The 20,601-nt window shown below is 39.0% G+C and overlaps 1 protein-coding gene across 1 annotated transcript in view; it reads left to right on the top strand.

The window, feature by feature from the left end:
• The window catches only part of CACNB2 (calcium voltage-gated channel auxiliary subunit beta 2), a 406,462-nt gene that overhangs the window by 9,068 nt on the left and 376,793 nt on the right, over window positions 1-20,601 (top strand). Inside the window, exon 2 of the mRNA XM_030941051.1 lies at window positions 1,369-1,461. Coding sequence (XP_030796911.1) covers window positions 1,369-1,461 — 93 coding nt within the window. The remainder of the gene's footprint in view (window positions 1-1,368; window positions 1,462-20,601) is intronic.

Raw genomic sequence — 20,601 nt, forward strand, 5'->3', positions numbered from 1 at the left:
TTTAAGATTATACCACCCTCTCACTGATTACAAATTCATCTAAATTACTCATAATGCAAATGTTTGTAATAGATTTCAGCTTGCCTAAGTGCTTCATATACTATGGCAGATATTTTAATGAAAACCATATGAATAGAGGAAGCATAACCAAATAGCATTTTCAAAACCTGAATGTGATGATCTTAAAAATAAATGGTGTAAATTCTGATCATCTAATGAAGTCTCTATGAGCCTAATAATTTTCAACGTGTTATATACACTTTTGTCCAGTTCATTTCCACGTCTTCCAACCCCTGTATAGGTATCACTTTTTATATATTAGTTTGAGTCCTTACCATGTGTTAGATCTTATGCTAAATGCTATAAATACATTATTTCATTTCATACTTAATCCTATGAGGTATTATTTCATCTAATAATTAACCCCATTTTAAAGATGAAAAGATTGAAAAAATTAAGAAACTCGGTCAAGATTTGCTATGGCCAGGATTCTAACCTATGTGCTGTATTTAACTCTAAACTCAGTGTTAAGCTATTTTGTTCATTTACATTTTAATGTTTAATATTTGCACTTACTGTATCTGTGCTTAGAATTAAACATAGATTGATGTGTAGTTTATTCTTAGGGTTCTGAATGTAAACTATAAATGTAATAGGAAAAGCAAGTTCATTTTTAGATGTTTGTGCTTGGCCCAATCCTGTTATTGAAACAAACCATCTTACCTTTAACTTCTTGTTTTAAATGCTTATTTTTAAATGCTTTATCATTACAGGCTTTTGCCTCTTGCCTGCTAACATATTTAGAACAGATAACATCCATTGTTTTAATTCACTAGTTATTCAGTGCTTTGCCAAGAAAACTCTCCTCCCCGGCCGGGCACGATGGCTCATGCCTGTAATCCTAACACTTTGGCAGGCTAAGGTGGGCAGATCACCTGAGGTCGGGAGTTCGAGACCACCTTGACCAACATGGAGAAACCCCGTCTCTACTGAAAATACAAAATTAGCCAGACATGGTAGCGGACGCCTGTAATCCCAACTATGCAGGAGGCTGAGGCAGGAGAATCACTTGAACCTGGGAGGCAGAGGTTGCGGTGAGCCGAGATGGTGCCCCTGCACTCCAGCCTGGGCAACAAGAGTGAAACTCTGTCTCAAAAAGGAACAGAAAAGAAAACTCTCCTCCCTACATCATCACTGATTGGAAATAGATTTGTGGAATCCCACCAATATTAACTTTCTAATGATGCTTACATGATGGCAATGTATTACTTGTTTTTGGTCTTAGATGTTTTCTACAACTAGGCCTACATTCCTGTTAAAGGGTCTTATAATAATCTTATTTGTCTTTTTTTTTTTTTTTTTTTGTAGTCATATGGAAAAGGAGCCAGAAGGAAAAACAGATTTAAAGGATCTGATGGAAGCACATCATCTGACACTACCTCAAATAGTTTCGTTCGCCAGGTAAGACAGTTTTAAGTTCTTGGTTTTGAAACGTATCTTAAAATGACTTTAGATTTTTAAAGGCGATTTTTCAGTCTTTTCCTTAAGATTTATGTAGTATGATTGTACTTACTTTTAATTGAAGTGAAAACTGTGCTGTTTAATGTCATAATTAAAATATTTTAATTTTAAGTGAGACTAAGTAATAATTACACTCTTTCCTGGCAAGTTGAGGAAAGACAAGTGTTGAATTCATTACAGAGGATTTCTTCGAAACAGAGTGAGAGAACTCCAGCAGAAATGATTATGGATTTGGGGGGAATTTTTTTTAGTGGGACAGAGAGCTGGTGGTATGTCTGTATCTCCATCTATGAGATGTTGGGGTTCTTCTAGTTGAGTTTTCTTCTCACTTTGAGCTTGAATTGAAAACTAGAAAATCGTTCTTGGTCTTGAAATGGTTGAGGCTACTGAGGTTAAATAGAACATGCTGTAACCCTGAAACATAATTTAAACCATTTCTGCCTTTGGAGACATAGCCTTCGTCTCATTTAACGTGTAGTATATTCCTGCCAAGCAGCCTGGAACAGTCCCCTAAACAGACAGTGCCAGGCTCCCTAACATATAAACACACTTATATATGGTAACAGAAAGGAATTCTGTTACCAGAGGAAGGGCATAGAGGCAGCTGGACCTCTGAGGGTTGTGGTTATGTGTTGAGAATGAAGTCTCATCAGGAACGAGTGAACTTGTTTCTTCCTCTAACCCCTCTCCGTGGAGTGGAAAGTAGGGGAGGAGCATGCTGCAGAGAATCCACTGTTGTGGCTCAGGGATGGCCAGTGTCTGACCAGTGCTCTCTTCATCTCTTGTCAATGACAGCTCACTCCCCAGAACAGTGGTTGTCAACTGGAAAAGCTGCCCTGTGTCATTTGGATGCCACTTTCCCCAGTGCTGCTTGAGTCTGTCATCATGGCCATAGATTCCATCCCTGCCCCCTGTTTGTGTGGCAGGAGGGTCTCCTATAAATCCTTTATGACCTTTTGGGTTTTATTTTTGTGAGGGCTGTTACATTTCACTAGCTGTCTACCCCTATTGGCTCCGTGTGGCACTCGCCAGTTGTCTCCCTCATGTTTCCTTCCCACAGTTAGCCGCAGTTGAACTTGAACTTGTCCACCTGCAGCATTGGCGGGGATTTTGATCGTGGCTGGTTGCTGCTGCTTTGCACTGTCCTTAGACAAAGGATGATCTGTCCCCAGCCATCAGTCCCCGCTTGCAACGTTTGAGTATGCCAGTGGTACATCCAAGTAACTTGGCAACTGGAAAAAAATTGATCCTGGCCCGTGCCAATTGGGAATTGTTGTGGTTGCAGGAAGTGAGAAAAAGAGTTAAGAAGGGGCAAAGCAAAGCATTTAGAAAGAAAATAGAAGATGAAGCCAAGTGAGGCCCAGCCCTAGAGCTATGTTCTAATGGTGTCAGCAGGAGCTGGGAAGGCTCTCAGAGGAGTGGTAGGTGTGTGCATTGGCCTGATGTTATAGTGGGCAGAATCCAGGCATCATGGTCCTGCTGATGAAGGGAGGGCCTTGGGACATAGTGACTTGGGTGAGTCAGTTAAAGGAAAGTTACCCAATCCCTTTTCCATTTCAAGTATGCATATTTATTCTGCCTCTGAGACAAGGAGATTGAACCTGGAGAGCTAGAGTTAGAATCTACAACTCTGAGTCATCATGCAGGACCTGAAACAGAAAAAAAAAGAAAAAAGAAAAACTAGCTCCTTAGTGTGCCTAGTAGCTGCAGCAAAGCAACAAATAATGCCAAGCTGCTTGTTGAAATTGTATGGAAACAAAACTGATATGTTTCAAGTAAGCAAGACATAATGAATAGAAACGAATAGCGTAGAACCCATTATTACTCATTTAATCCCTGTGGAAATGCCACGTAAAGGCAATCGCTGGACTCCATTTTCAAATTGTATTTTTGACTGTGGATTCCTTTTTCATAGAGTTTTGAGAACTCAATTCACATGGCAAGGAGCGATTACCAGTGTGTATAAGTAAACTGGAATTTGTTTTTCTTCACAATAATTTTCTTTTGTGTTCTTAGTAATGTATGTAGCTTAAAACACCATTATAAGTGATAAAAGAGTTGTTAAATGATTTAATGTAAATTTAGATGTATATTGCCAAAACATACATGAGCATGTAAGAAGGCAAAAGGAAATTTATCCCGAAGGGTAAATATACACGTCTGTTTCCTAGAATATCAGTAGGACAAGGTGTTTGCTATGGCATGGATTTTGGGGTAATGATTACACAGGCATATCATTGAAAACCCTTAAATGCTGGTTTGCATCTGTCACAAAAGGAAAACTAGTGTCTTTGGCAAGAGTTCTGAGTTAAAAACTGTATTTCTCCTTTGGTAATTTAATCTCTATTCTGTTAAAACAGCATTCCTGTTTTGCTGCCATTTGAAAATAAGTAAAAGCTACCATAAGATAGCCAGATATTTAATAGAAATGGTTTCCTGGAGTGTTTGCAGGAATGCATGGCAGATAGTAACAATGGGCACATTAGATGATTATTATTGTTATGTATTTATTTAGCTTTGAGACTGAGTCTCACTCTGTTACCCAGGCTGGAGTGCAGTGGCGTGATCTCGGCTCACTGCAACCTCTGCCTCCCGGGTTCAAGTGATTCTCCTGCCTCAGCCTTGCAAGTAGCTGGTATTACAGGCACAAGCTACGCCCAGCTGATTTTTGTATTTTTAGTAGAGATAGAGTTTCACCATGATGGCCAGGCTGGTCTCGAACTCCTGACCTTAGGTGATCCACCCACCTCAGTGTGCCAAAGTGCTGGGATTACAGGCGTGAGCCACCATGCCTGGCAGCACATTGGATTATTAAATAATTGGAAAAAATGCCCTTTATATGTTGTTTTTTCATATAAGTGTATATTTTTTAAACAAGTGACTTGCATCAACACATACTGCTTATTTGTCTGTGGCTAGGGAACATATATAATTGGTATTACAAAGGTATTTGCCCAATAGAAATGGATTTTGTTTTAAAATATCTTGCAGTTAGAGTCTACTATTGCCCTTTAATTAAAAATAATTCCTATATAATTTTAAAAACCTTAGAATTTTATTGTTATAAACAGTATATTATTTGTAAGAAATTTAAAAAGTAAAATATTCAGGAACACTAGGTATACTTTTAGGTAGTCTTTATAATACCAAGATTTAAAAGTTTTAGATAATGTGAAAATTTGACATAAAGGAAACAAATTAAGAACTTAAAAAAAAACAACTTGGAGAATATCAGAGAGTTCGTTATGGAATAAATTGTCCCCCTATCCAACCCTCAAATTCATCTTTAGAAGCCCAGACACCCAGTGTGACTATATTTGGAGATAAGGCCTCTGGGAGTGGGGCTCTAATTCAATGGGTCTATTATCCCTTTTTTTTTTTTTTTTTGAGGTGGAGTCTCGCTCTGTTGCCCAGGCTGGAGTGCAGTCGCATGATCTTGGTTCACTACAACCTCCACCTCCTGGGTTCAAGCAATTCTCTTGCCTTAACCTCCCCAGTAGCTGGGATTACAGGTGTGCACCACCATGTCTTGCTAATTTTTGTGTTTTTAGTAGAGACAGGTTTTGCCATGTTGGCCAGGATGGTCTCATACTCCTGACCTCAAGTGATCCGCCTGTCTCAGCCTCCCAAAGTGCTGGGATTACACACATGAGCCACCGCACCTGGCTCTTATTCTTTTAAGAAGACAAAAAGAGAACGAGGATGCGTGCACACAGAGAAAAGGTCATGTGAGGACACAGTGAGGAGGCAGCACTCCGCAAGCTAAGGAGAGAGGCCTCACCAAAAATCAGCTCCGCTGCACCTTGACCTTGGGCTTTTAGTCTCCAAAACTGCAGGAAAGTTAATTCTTAATGTTGAAACCACCCTGTAGTAATCTGTTATGGCAGCTTGAGCAGACCAATAGAGATTAATATATAATTAGGCTTGAAACTGGGCCTTTTAAAATCAACCTTCTTATTGATCATGTAACATATATGCCAAAAAGTACACAAATCATGTATTCAGTCTGGTGAGTTGTCATAAGCTCAACCCCTGTGGAGCCACCACCCAGGTAAAGAAATAAGCATTCAGCCCCACCTGTCCCCTTCTGGACCTTTCTCAATCATATTCCCTCTTTCCTCACTAAAGATAATCACCATCCTTACTTCTAATACCATACATTTGTTTGACCTGTGTTTGCAGTTTTATATAAATGGAATCATTGTGTATCTGAATTCTTTCACTGAACATTGTGGCTGTTATATTTATCTATGTTGGACATTTTAATAATTTGTGGATTGTCTTTGGTTGATTTTGGCTTGTTGGTGTGATTTTACAGCATTCCATTGTGTGGAAAGACATTTGATTTATGTGCTCTCTGTTGGTAGACATTGGGCTGTTTCCAGCTGAGGGAACTGAGACTGATGTTCCTATGCACGTTCTTATGTGCCCCTTTGATACACATATGTATGAGTTTTTGTTCAGTGAATAGAGGGGAATGCTAGGTAATATGGCATGCCTGTGTTCAACTAAAGTAAACACCGGGAAACAGTTTTCCAAGGTGGTTGTACCAGTTTGCACTCCTACAAGCAGTGGGTGACGGTTTCGGTTGTCTTACATCTTTGCTAAAACATAGTAGTGTCAATGTTTTTCATTACAGTCAGTTTTATGACAGTGCAGTGGTAGCTCATTGTGGTATTAATACCCATTTTTCTGGTATCTAACCCACAATTTAACTGTGGCTAGACCTAGGGAACAGCTAGAGAACAGAGAGAGAGAAAGAGAGAGAACATATAATATATATACACATATATATGTCATATATATGTCAATATGTCATATACATACCATATATATCAATTAGTGATAAAACCATACATGAAAGGTTTTATGAGAGCATTTTATCACTCTGTAGTCAATTTCTCATTAGTCATATTAATTCTGTAGCAATTTGATTAAAATTATAAATATTTATTGGAATATGGTGAAACATATTGGAATATATTGTAACATCAGCGGAAAAAGGCTACACAGTAAAAGAGTAAAAAGCATTTACCAGTGGTTTTATCTTTCCAAACTTTTAGTTGTATAGTTAGCTAATGAAAATTTACCTTTAAGAAGAAAATTTACCTTGAGAATGGTCTTAAGGAAAGTTTTCTTCTGGAGATGTTTCTGTGTTAGACTCTAAAGCAGAACAGCAGCTACCTTGAAATAATTTTTGCAGTTATATAGATGAAGTTTCCATTTTGTTAATAAATCAGTTCATCATTAGTTGGTCAACTAATTAGTCTTCTGGCCCTTGACATTATCAACTTATTTGAAGTCAGTGATATGTTACAAGAGGAATTGGGGAAATGGCATGCCTCAAGAAGTTAGTTACTTTTCTCCTGGACATTGGCTCCATGTTACCCTTTGGGGTAAGGGTTGAGTCTTGACCCAGTAGTACAGGAAGGGGTCTGTCCATAGGGGTCATTGATTGTGTGTGGCAGATGTTAGTGGGATTTCCCATGAACTGTGGAAGATGAGGTTGCTGTTGGTTCTATTCCATATAAACTTGTTGTAAAGTGATAAACCAGCTCGTCTTATACAGTATATCGAATATTTCAAAGACAGAATCTGTTCTTCCTTGCAGTTTCCTAAAACATTAATTAGAACAAAAGTTAACTGTGGACTGGGCGTGGTGGCTCATGCCTATAATACCAGCACTTCGAGAGGCCAAAGTAGGAGGATCACCTGAGGTCAGGAGTTCGAGACCAACCTGACCAACATGGAGAAACCCTGTCTCTACTAAAACAAAACAAAACAAAACAAAACAAAACAAAACAAAAATTAGCTGGGCATGGCAGCGCATGCCTATAATCCCAGCTACTTGGGAGGCTAGGGCAGGAGAATTGCTTGAACCCAGGAGGCAGAGGCCGTGGTGAGCCAAGACTGAGCCATTGCACTCCTGCCTGGGCAAAAAAAGTGAAGCTTCATCTCAAAAAAAAAAAAAAAAAAAAAAAAAAAAAAAAAGTTAACTGTGGTTTATCTGATTGCTTTTTAAATGTCATTCTTTTAGGTTGCAGACAAAAATGTTACCTAGATGCAATACATACTTTATATACTGAATGCAAAATTTCTCTGTTTATCTTTTATGTAAATTATGATGTTATAAGATTTATTTAAACAGTTTTCTTCAAGAAGCTGGTTACGGGTAAGCACCTGGACTCGAAAGCCAGGCTACATGAGTCTGAATTCTGGCTTTGGTATTTATTAGTTGGCCTTTGGACAAGTAACTGAATCTTTCTGTACAGCAGCCTTTTCCTCTGCAAAATAATGCTTACCTCAAAAGTTAGTTGTAAGGATTACATGAGTTATGACTTGTAATTTGTTTAGAACCATACCTAATATGCATTATTTAAGAGTTTATTACTATTGCTTATAAATGTTACCTCTTGTTTGTAACGTTAGTTAAAACCCGAATAAGAAATAGACTATGGCAGAGGGAAAAAATAGTGTTCATTAAATGCTTACTATAAGTTCTGTCTCCCTGTTTTACAGATGAAAAAATGAAGGCACAGAGGTAAAGTGACTTTTCCACAGTCCCATTACATGTAAGGTTGGAGTTAAAATCTGAATCTAAGTGGTCGACTCCAGATTCTTGTCCTTATTGGTTATGCTATACTTCCTTGTAGCTGAAGGAAATGAATAAATGATAATAACCATTTCATTCTTTCATCTAAGGAAAACATGAAGAAAAATTCCTACGACAAATACATACAAAGATAAAAGTTAGTCTTCTACTTTTAACTTCCTTCTGTACCGGAAAGTGAGAATGTCTTCAGCATTGTAAATTTTCACTAGGCATCATGATTTTTTTTTAGATCAGCATAATTCCCTTCTCATGAAAACGTCCTCAGATTCCTAGTTTGTGATACTGTTTGGCATCCTACACCACTCTTGCTGGTCGTGAAAAGTGGAACTGGAATTGGAGGAGCATTTACTTTTTTCCTTTCTCCCACAAAAGTCATAGGAACATAACCTTTTTGGAATTCTGAAAGTCCTTTTTTTAAAAGAAAAATAAACAGAAATGAAATCAAGTATGAATCACCTGTTTTGAGGTTTGGCTGAGGCTGATGTGGGCCCATGAATCACCCCTGTTGTGAATCTGGGTAAAGTTCGGCATATTTATGGCACCTAGTTTTACGGTAACCCCTTTAGAAACTGTGTTGCAATTCACAGGGGCTTTTGCTTTGTAAGTTGTCATAATTTTAATTTATTAAGGAGAACCAGGTGTTAAACATGACTTTTAAGCACTGTTATTAAAACGAATGAATATTATTTTCAAATTGTTTATGTGCTATAAGATATTTAATACATAAAAGTATAGTTATCTTGGACTTGTTATTAAGATTATTGTGGCTATCGAGGTTGTCTTTGATTCCAGTATAAACTCTTTGGCTATGTGTTGAGAACAGATACATGAATGAAGAAATTTCATTTATCATCGTCATAAGCCTGGAAAAGCTATAATTCTTAATCCTTTGTATTTAGTACTCTGCACAAATTTATAGCCTATTAAGTGAATTAGTTTTTCCTATAACTTCTTTTCTCCTAACTTCATCAAAAGAAGGAAAAAAAAATCCCTAAGGTTAGTTGTCTTAGAAGTTTATTTTAGAACCAAAATCTAAGCAGATAAATTAACTTACTGAAAGAAAAATAGGTGGAGAAGAGTAACAAGTCCTGCTTGGCATGGATGTGTAGAACATTTGTGCTGTTCTTTTCAAGAGATTGTGCAAGAATTGCTAAGTGTATAAATTCTTTGATGCTGCCAAGGTCAGAGAAAAATATGTACATCTGCAAATAAGTACTGGTCATCAAAGTTAAAGCAGCTTTGATGAGGGGGGAGGTAGAGGAGGCAGTGTTAGTAACTGCAACTGCTTATTTAGTGCAGTTCTGGTCTGTCTCTTATTCTCTCTCTTCCTCCCTCCCTCCCTCCCTCCCTCCCTGTTTTCTCTTCTTTTTCTTTTTTGAAAATGTCTTCATTTTCTTAAAGACATGTGTTCTCCTTGGCTACATTTACGTACCTGGCAGCATTCCAAAGTTGAACACCAAATGCTGAGAGGATGACTGCCAACTTTGCTTTATTTTTATGATTCCACAGCATGGCCATTTTCATTGAAAGTACATTGTCATCTGAGCTTTCTACTCTATGCTTCTGCCGTGTATAGCCTGGACTCACAAACTGTTTACACTGATTTTTTTTCTGTAGGATGCCGCCTTGCACACTGGTGTCTTTTGTGCAGAAAGTTGAGACTTAGGAATCCATAACTCTTTTTGGGATTTTCAAGTGCCATTATTCTTTGGGGTTAACAGGGAAGAAGTTTGCAACTCATCAGGGATTTTGCTCACCGACATATGTTGTGGTTGTAACGCAATAATCCTGTAGCCTCTAACGGCTTCCAGAATACAAATCAGGATGACAAAATAGAATGAACCAAATATTTAACAGAAGGTTGCATGACACTTTCAGAACATGGTATTCTAAACAAATTCCATCGTCTCTCCGTATCTTGTTCTTGGTGCTGCATTTTTGGATCTTTTATATTAGTTCAGATTGGTGTTAAATGCAAATGATTAATCACAGAAGCACACAGTCTATTTTTTAGTTTTGTTTTGCAAAGACAGATTAAACTGCAATAATGATTACAGACTCCAGGCCTGCGTAGACTGATATGTTTAAGGTTGGATAAATCTTTCAGCCCTTAAATACTGGCCTGTTGCCTTGTTACGCTGTATTCTTCACAAACACACTATAAATAATAATTCAGTAGATTTATTAGCACTGTGATTTCCTGTAAATTTGTTTTTATCTTATTATGGATTCACTTAGATTTTGTGAATGGCAGAGTCTGTTTGGTGTCCTAAGAACTTGTCTTAAATATAACAGTATAAAGATATTGACCTTTTAAAATAAAGAAGTTCCTTGTTTTTTCTATAGGATAAGCCTATATACTATTAAAACGTTTTACTTTTTTCTTCTTAGGAGATGTATGTTCTTTAGAAAGTATTAAAACAAAATTTAGATTTTGCACTTCAACACATAATTAATTTTAACATGTCTCTTTGAATGTAATTTTGTGGGAGAACAAGGGTTTGATTATAGAAAAAATCTTCCTCATTCACATATTATTTTTAGGTATTTGGAACACTTTATAAACTAGGCTTGATTAAGTGCTGTAGTTATTAAAATAATTTTGCGAATTGAGATGTTTTTTATGTTTGCGTATATACTTTTCTATGAAGATACATCATTTTAAAACCAAGAATTCTTTCTGAAGTTGCTTTTTTCTTCAACTCTCTCAGATATGCTTTGAATTACACTTTCCACCTATACCTCATTTTCTTCCATTTTTATTCATCTTCTGTTTGGCTAAGCCATATAAAGTCTTAGAAGTCACACAAACTGAATTAACCCTACTAGATTGGTTGAAAGTTTATCTAGATTATCTAATATAACGTAACTAGCGTGACTAGGAAAATAGAATTTCCTTAAATTCTGAATTTAAGTAAAGCATGTGTTTCAGATGAACCATAAACTTTTAGGAGTACTACTGAGATTACTTACTTAGCTTAAAGTTAATTATTCATGTGTCTCAGGTTTTCCCAGACATGGCATCTAAAGTGGTGGTCTAGTATGATCAAAGAATACTTCCCTCTTCCCTATTCCGTCACTTATGGATGTAAATATAGTCAGTTCCTTTCTCTATTGTTCTGTTTCTGGAAATCTTCATGTTTGATGATTATCACATGCTGGAGAAGTCATTTTTGAGGGTTCAACACTGAGACATAATCTCAAAAATATTTGCTATGGCTTCATTCAATAAGTAAGTATTCCAATTTTTATCTCATCTTTAGTCTGCAACTGTGACCTAGCCTGTGTGTCTGTTACAAAGACCTTAGTTGGCAAAAAAGGAACAGAGTCTCCCCCTACCCACCTCAGAGCTGATCACGCTCCCATTCACCATCTATTTATTGCAGTTTGAGAATAAAGAAGAGGGGAAAACAGGAAGATAATTCCAGAAGGATGGAAGAAGCTTTGTAGAGTCTTCCATTAATTCATATGTAAGAAAATGTAGTAAAAGTTCTTCAGGAAGTCCTGTCCCCTGCCATTGCCTTGGCCACCTGTGTTATCCTTCCAAAACTGTCATCAGGTTCTAGAAAATTATTTTGGCTTCAAGTCTGCCAACTCCATTAATATTTTCTTATGTCCTTAGTATCTGTAGAAAAGTGCCAGCCTCCATTTCTTCTTTTACTTATAGTATGGGGATCGTGTGATAGTTTAGACTTCTGGCAAGGTTACTTTGCCCTGACCCTACTTTCTCTTCTTCATCCTATCTCAGAGTCTGAACACTATGACCCTACCAGCTTTTCCTTCTTGGAAAGCACGTCTCAGAGCCAGGGGTCTTCTTTCTCTTGTAGGTGTAACCTTAAAGTTTAGTACTATTTATGACCCCCATTCTCATTGCCATGGAAAGATTTGTTGATTTCTCAGTGGTCCAGGTGCTGCATCTGAAAGTTGGAACATGGCAACTCTCTTTTATTTTTTGTATAACAACTCCCCTTTCCCACCAAAACAAACAAGCAAACTTGAGGTCCAGGCAGGCGAATCACCTGTGGTCAGTAGTTCAAGACCAGCCTGGCCAACATGGTGAAACCCCGTCTCTACTAAAAATATTTTTAAAAATTTAGCCAGGCATGGTGGCAGGCTCCTGTAATCCCACTTACTCAGGAGGCTGAGGCATGAGAATCACTTGAACCTGGAAGGCGAACATTGCAGTGGGCCAAGATCACGCCACTGCACTCCAGCCTGGGTGACAGAGTGAGATCCATCTCAGAAATAAAATAATAAAATAAAATAAAAAATAATACAATAGATGAATTGTGTTAGTTTCACGACAGCCATGAATAAACACATGCACTTTAACGTATATGTGCATTATATGTGTGTGAGTACGTGTTCTATAACTTTTAGGTTTTAGGTTTTCCTTTTATTCTTTTCTCTCTCATGTTTAAAAACAAGGCTATATTTTACACTGTAATTGTATACCTAAGTCAGTATCCTTCACAGTATGCTAAGATTATTTAGAGGTAATTTTATACTTCCATTTCTCATAGCACATTACCTCATCTATTGAGTTCTTGCAGTTATTACTTTAAGCTTATAGAAATTTAACACCCAAAAGAATGAGAAATAAAGACCTCACTTAATGCTTCTCTCTGACAATTATAAGGAGAGCTGAGGCAAGGAGAAAACCCACATGGTAAGCCAGAATGCCCTGCTGTGGATTTATTACTTGTCATGAAAAAAAAAATTGAGGATCTGATGTCATCTCTGGCTGATTGATTTGATGATGTGTACTCATTCACCAATGTGTGGATGATATTGAAGAACATTGTTTACTGTTTTCAAGGTCTGATTTCCAGTCTTGCTCCTTTCTGAACAGAATGTGCTTAAGGAGTAAAGTCTAGAAATCTCTAGGATAAAGATTTCTCTGTCAATTAGATTATTGTTAACATCAGGGATCTGAATACATCCATTTTCAAACCAATTCCCAGTGGATTCTCTATGACCTGGAAGAGTTCAAGGGGTCAGACTGGGTCATAAAAACCTTAGGTAAGAATCAGCTGCTAGGGAATTAGTAAACCAAGGCATGACTTACTTACATAACATCAGCCATTCATGAATGGAGCAAATATGTGTTCACAGAGGTGCAAAAGAAAGCCCTGTGTGAGCCCAGAGGAAATGATGTTTTACTCTGAATAGTGAGCATAGATAGCTTTTGCACATTGATCCCAACATTCATGTAAAACAATGGGGGTGCACAGTGTGTTTCTGGGATGGTAAATACCTGTAGGCTTGGATTCTGGGTTCATGGAGAAATGGATAGAAGAGATGGAAGGATGGGTGCATGGAGGTTGGAAGCTTACAAGGGCACCAGGCCACGAAGGACCTCCAAGCCAGGATATATATGAAGGAGTGTGCTGGAGGGTATGAAAGGCTTACAGCATACACAGAGAGGTCGAAGAGTTGGAAAATGAAGCATTGTAAAGCAAACGTTTGATAAAAGGTGGTAAAATAGTGGACGCATGCTGACCATGTGCCAGTCATTCTAATAAGTACTTTATTTGATCATTTGCACAACTCATTGAGATGGGTGATGTGAGTAACCACATTTAACAGATGATGAACGAAGACCTTGATAGATTAATTAATTGGCCTGAGTGTATATCCTTATAAATATGTAGTGTTTATCATATCAAATGTGTATACTCCTGGGAATGTTTAGGTGTTGTTGAGCAACAAGAGACTTTTCAACAACGGTAATACCTGAGATCTGGTAGAAAAGGGGGTGGTGATTCTAGACCCTTAGGTGCAAAGCCAGTGATCATGACCATGGGCATGAGGCACTAAGTCTTGGCCCCTGAGCCAGGACTTTGGCAATACCTTGGAAGAGGGTTGGATCTCAAGAGCTGGGTTGGCCTCAGGCAGGGCCGCATCACTGGCATCAGGAAATCAGGGGGTCATCTGTTCCGTATTGAGCGTATATCAAGAAACAGAGGCGTTCAGTTAGTGAACTTACAGAAAGATTATATAGGTGTTCATTGGACCATTCTTCTGCTTTTTCTGCAGGTTTGGAACTTTTCAAAATTAATAGTGTGGGGCAGGAGGAAGTGGTAGAGTGGGTGGGAGTGGATACGGGCTAGGTCAAATAAAAGGCAGGAGTTCTGTGAGAGAAACCAAGACCCCAGGGCAGGGTTATAGGGCTGTAAGGGTGGTGCTTGGTTGACTGTGTAATCTACTAAGGTATGTGGAGAAGCAGTGCCTTCACTCACCCTAAGGCAGAGTGGAATTGTGGGAAGAGGAAGGGACTTGGTGGAAGATTCCTTTAGATGATGTCCTGCCTATCTGCCTCTTCAGAGATGTTTTGAGGGCCAAAGGGCATGACTAGATCAGAGTTGGGAGGTAGAGATTGATGCTTTCTATTGGTAAGGTTATTACAGAGCTTTGCAGTTTTAAAAAGATCTTTGTAAACTTTTACAATAGATAAAATACCACCATGTGCAATCACAATGTAAGCAGGTTTTCTACTAGATGTCAAGATGAAGGTCACAGGGTTTAGAGCTGCAGACAGCTGTTTATCTTAAGTCCATATTGTGTTTTTTTCTGTGAACTTATGTAAATCCCTTTAAATCAGTGCCGCTGACTAACAGACATTCTCCCTTGCACAGAAGTGGTCATTAGTGGTCATATAAGTTGAAAATCAGCCATTCTCTCTCTGCCTCAGGCCATTTGTTTGTGGGAGAGCAGTCGTTGGAAGAAATTAGGTTATTTGGTTACCAAGAGACACTGCCCTTTACCCTGAGTAATTACCCTCTTTTGGAAGAAGAATTGGTTAGTGTGTGTTAGACAACCCTGCAGGCAATGGGTCTTTGGGAGATGTTTACAATATTCCTAGAAAAGAGGCCAAAACAATTTTACTAGCATTTTTCATTGTTTCTGGCTCTTGCAATTCATATAAGAAGCATGAACATCCTGAAGCTGTGATCTATAACGCAAACGAGATAAACTTATAATAATGATGGTAGGTTACACATAGCCTGATTTTCAAACCCAGATGTTTCAGCCCGGACATCTGTGTTTAGTCTTTTTTATTCAAAGCAGAAGAATAACTCTGGATTCAGGACTTGGAGGTGTCTACATTTTATTATGAAACTATTTCTCTGACCATTTTGTGTGCGTGTGTGTATGAAAACAGCGTGGGAAACAGGCCAAAAATACATGGACTTCCTGACTCTGCTAGACTTTATTTGTACTAAGTTCTTGTTACAGGTTCTCACTGACTCATTCATTCATTTATTCATTCAATTTTTTTTCATCAACATATGGAGTGCCTTTGCCAGGCAGTGGGCCAAATGTAGAATAAAATAACATGGTTCCTAGATTAAAATATTAAAGTATTGATGTACTCATGATGTAAAGTCCAGCATTAGGAGTTCTGCAAAAGAGATGAATACAAAAATATGGTGGGTACTCGGGGAGGAGACTGATTAATTCTACTGTTGGGAAGAAGAGGGAGCATTGCCAAGAAAGTCATATTTGAGCTGGATATTGAAGAATGAGTTGAAATGTTCTAGGAGAAGAATTTGGGAAGGAATATGTCATCTGAGAGCTCATTGTATGGAAGGGCAGAGAGGAAGGATGGAACGTGAAGAGTTCCATCTGCTGCGGCTGGTGGCTGGCTGAGTCTAGATAGGCACAGTGCAGCCAACTCCTGAAGGTGTTGATGTCAAAATGCAGAGAAATGATGTCACTGCACCTGTGCCCTCTTTTGGAAGAAGGCACAGGCTGAAGTGCAAAGGCATGATCTGTCACCCAGGCAAAGTGCAAAGGCACGATCTCGGCTCCCTGTGACCTCCGCCTACCAGGTTCAGGCGACTCTTGAGCCTCAGTCTCCTGAGTAGCTGGGACTACAGGCGTGTGTCACCACGCCCAGCTAATTTTTGTTTTCTATTAGAGACGGTCTCATCATGTTGGCCAAGTATAGGTAGTATACCTGCAGTATCATGTTGCTGTTCTCAAGACCACTCTTATGCCAGGGAAGATGTTTATGCATCTTTTGAAACACCTTATTTACATATACCAATTCTGAATAACCTGTACAGGAAGTAGTCTATCCTGGTAAACATCAAATAAGAGTGTATTTTTATAGCTTGCTCTATTAGTGTGGAACATTTTAAAGGGCAGTATGTTTATTAACAAATGCCACATGGCTTTTTATTTCCTTTGCAACTGACATTAGATTGACCATAGATGTTTGCATTTCTATGGTTTGTAAAGTTTTAAGTTTCTGGATCTAAAATATTGTGTTTCATTTTAGATTTTAGATTGAAAGTAGTCTATTAAGAAAGTTATATAGCTTAAAAATCAGGCTGTAAATGTCAATTGATCTTATATTCACAATACATATGGCTATATATGTACAAGTATACATCTATTTCTTTCTATGGATGACTTTAGGTTTACATTTAGAATGAATTTAGATTACTTATATAAACTGTTATTATTAAGGTCATAAGTATTTCTAGGATAAATGAACAGTGACAAATCTTAAAAATTGAGACACTTCAATCCTGATTCAATTGATAATACAGATCTTTATGAGGTTTTTTTTTTTTTTTGAAGACAGAGTCTAGTTCTGTCACCCAGGCTGAAGTGCAGTGGCACTATCTTGGCACACTGTGACCTCTGCCTCCCAGGTTCAAGTGACTCTCATGCCTCAGCCTCCCGAGTAACTAGGACTACAGGTGTGTGTCACCACGCCCAGCTAATTTTTGATTTTTAGTAGCGACAGGGTCTCGCCATGTTGACCAGGCTGGTCTCAAACCCCTGACCTCAGGTGATCTGCCCACCTCAGTCTCCCAAAGTGCTAGGATTACAGGCGTAAGCCACCGCACCTGGCCAAGGTTTTTGTTTTAATCTCTAAACACATAAACATTCCTAGATATGCTTAAGAGATTAGATACCCTTTATTATTTTGTGGATAGTTACTCGACCACTGTTTCTACTGGCTTGTGAAGTCTAGTCCAGGATGGAGTAGAGGAGAATAAAAATCACTGAGTGTACCAGATGGCTCTAGAATGTAGAGAGGAGAAAAGAAATGAGCAGAGGAGGGAAGTGCTTTGAGGCCTCTAAAGCAAATCTTCCCGTTTCCTCTCCTGCTAATTGAGAATAAGACTGGAAAGCCTGGAAAGCCCTGGGCTGGCCCTCCAGCCTCCCTTGCTACTCCACCTGCACCCTGTTCTTCAAGGTGAAGGTACCTAGAACAATTCTTAGCTGCTTAAAAAAGAATGAAATCGTGTCTTTTGCAGCAACATAAGTGGAACTGGAGGGTATTATCCTGAGAGAACTAACTGGGAATCAGAAAATCAAACAGTGCATATTCTCACTTGTAAGTGGGTGGGAGCTAAACAATGGGTACATATGGGCATAAAGATGGAAATAGTAGATTCCCTGAATCTAAAATAAGATAAGAAACAATAAAGGATAAAGACACAATGATACAGCTTGGGGGAGGAGGGCCAGTTGGCGCGGGGTGGGGGGGGGGGGGCGGGAAATGTTCACCGTTTTCCCTTTAATTGGGCTATTCAACCTTGGTGAGAGCCTCAATTTCTGAGGTGAGCATCTCATCTCAGAAATGCTCACGTTGACTGTGAAAAATTGTCTTTATTTTATTTGAGATCTTGCAACTCAGTACTTGCATGATCGGGGGAAGTTATATCAACCCCAACTCTCAGCAACTCTGGAAAGGGAGGATAATAATAGAGAATGGCCCAGGGGGTAGCCATGGATGGGAGAAGTAGTTCAGCTTGCTCATAATCTCTGTCGTCACAAACAAATTTATAGTTTAAGGAAAACCAGAACATTCGCCAGGTAAATGTAAATGCAATTTTAAGACAGGTGTCATATATTCAAGCAAGTTTACAGCCCGAGTGAAAACCCTGTGTTTACTACACCAGTGAAGCTTCTCAGTAAGTTCCCCCAGGGTGACCCCCAACCCCAACCCCATTCCAAGCAGTTTGTTGCCTTGAAACCCCTTTGGTGTGGAAATTCTGGTGAATAGATAGATACCTCTCTATCTTAATGAGTAATCATGCAGACATTCTGTGTTCCATATTGCTGGGTTTTAAAAAAAATTGTGTGTTTCCTTTTTACTTCTCCTGCAAAAGCAAGCATTGCTGGACAGGATGGCTAATGCCTATAATTGTAGCAACTTGGGAGGCTGAGGCAGGAGGATCCCTTGAGCCCAGGAGTTCAAGGCTGCAGTGAGCTATGATCAAACCTGGGCAACAGAGCAAGACCCTGTCAGAAAAATCAGCTCCACACAAGACTAAGAATGAGGACAGGTTTTCCTCCCCAGAGGGCTATTACTGGAGGAAGAATGAACGGATGTAGGATGGTAACAAAGAAAACTGAGGTCCACTTTACAGAATGAATGAATGAAGTTGACCTATGAGCTCTCAGATTCCTACAGATGGCTTAGGAAAATACCAGACTCCAGGGACAGGTGAAAGAATAAGTCCTTGCCATCCCTCCAACTTTTTTCAGTCTATAGTGTGCCCTTTTCTGTCTAGTAGAGGTGGATTCCTGATGGCATTGAGAGTAAGTCTGTGAAAATATATCTTCCTGGGAATATACATGTAAATATACTGGCATCAGAACATGCATTCAGAGCCATGTGTACTGCCTTTATATTTTTAAAATTCTCAATTTTTAGTCTTTGTGATAAAACCATGCCCCATTGCCATTAAAAACATTTTGTGGTGTGTGTGTGTGTGTGTTGAAAATCCCTCGTGAGGACAAGAAGACCAGCTAAATCGAATTTTTATAGTCTTAATAACATTTGAGCAGCACTGACATGCTAGAGGGAAAACACAGTGATGTTGGTTTTAGAAACCAATACATTGCATTCTTGACAATGCTCTTTTAAGCTTGAATATAGTATTGTCACATTTTGCCACAATACTAGACATCTTAGAGAAATTTAATAACATGTTTGGGAATCTTACTAATTGGGGGAAATTAACATATTAAGATTCTGCATATATTTTTTAAAGTAATAATGATAACTCTTGTGTGGAATCTTAATTCAATGGAAGGGAAGGTTCATGTTACCGCCTTGCAAGGTGCTCAAGACATGCGTACTCTATTTGGTACTGCTGGCTTCATCATTAAAGGCACACTCCACCTACCTGCAGAGAAAAATCGCTCTTCTTGTTGTTTTCAGATCTTTGTAGTCATAATTGTCTATTATGTTTAACAGCACTGGAGATTTTGCAAGTGGAATTGAGTAGATCTGTTAAGGACATTCAGTCCTGTCTTCTGCCAGGCATTAGGGTCTCTTCTAACATGTTTCATTCAATTTCTCCCGCCAAGAAATGCAGGGTTATTCTTTGGAAAGGGGATTGTGATAAGTTAGGATATTTTGGTTTTAAGTATCAGAATCCCATTTCAAAGTTGCATAGGCAACAAGAGATTTGTTGCCACCCATGACTGTAACAGTCAGGGGTATTCCTGGGTTGGGGGCAGGATGCTGCCTGGACTGTGTCTCCCCGCATGGATATTTGATTCTCTATAACCCAAATAAGATTTCCCCATGCAGGCAGCAACATGGCGGTTGGAAGCTGCAGGTTCCCTTCTTCCCAGCTTTGATAGCAGAGAAAAAAAGGTTGTTTGTTGTTCTTCATCCTTCTTCATTCCAGTTTTAAAAAACTCAAGGAAGGACTCTTATTTGACTCACTTAGTTCACATACCACCATTCACACACCACCGTTTGGACTCATCTGTTTGGACAAGGATGAAGCACTGTGATGAACCAGCTGGGATCAGGTACCGTTAGAGTTAGCGGCAGGGTGCAGATCTGAGTTTAATGCAGAAAGGAGGGTGGGAATTGTTACCTGGAGAAGTCAAATACAATAAATAAAAATGTTGGGGAAGCAGATTATTAGTGGCAGTAACCCACTTCTATTATTACAACAATGCTTACATTGGTGCCTGCCCCCCACTCCCCACCCCACAGACAGAGCAAAAGCAGACATTTGCAGAGCAAAAGCAGACATTTCATAAATACTCTGTGTCTTCTCTGTGGAGCTAACTGAGCCTCCTTTAGGCATATATCTAGAAGAATAGCAGAGGAAACTAAGAAGGTAGAAAGTCTAGGATCCTGTGGGATTACAAAACCAGGATCTTGGCATGTTTCAAGAGGCAAAAAGTGCCAGGGCACAGTGCTCCATGCCTGTAATCCCAGCACTTTGGGAGACTGAGGTGGGCGAATCACTTGAGGTCAGGAGTTCGAGACCAGCCTGACCAACATGGCAAAACCCCATCTCTACTGAAAATACAAAAATTAGCCGAGCACGGTGGCAAGTGCCTGTAGTCCCAGCTACACGGGAGGCTGAGTTGGGAGGATCATTTGAACCAGGCAGGTGGAGGTTGCAGTGAGCCAAGATCATGCCACTGCACTCCAGCCTGGGCAACACAGCAAGACTCATTCTCAAAAG

Source organism: Rhinopithecus roxellana, chromosome 11 (genome assembly GCF_007565055.1).
Source record: "Rhinopithecus roxellana isolate Shanxi Qingling chromosome 11, ASM756505v1, whole genome shotgun sequence".
Taxonomy (NCBI): Eukaryota; Metazoa; Chordata; class Mammalia; order Primates; family Cercopithecidae; genus Rhinopithecus; species Rhinopithecus roxellana.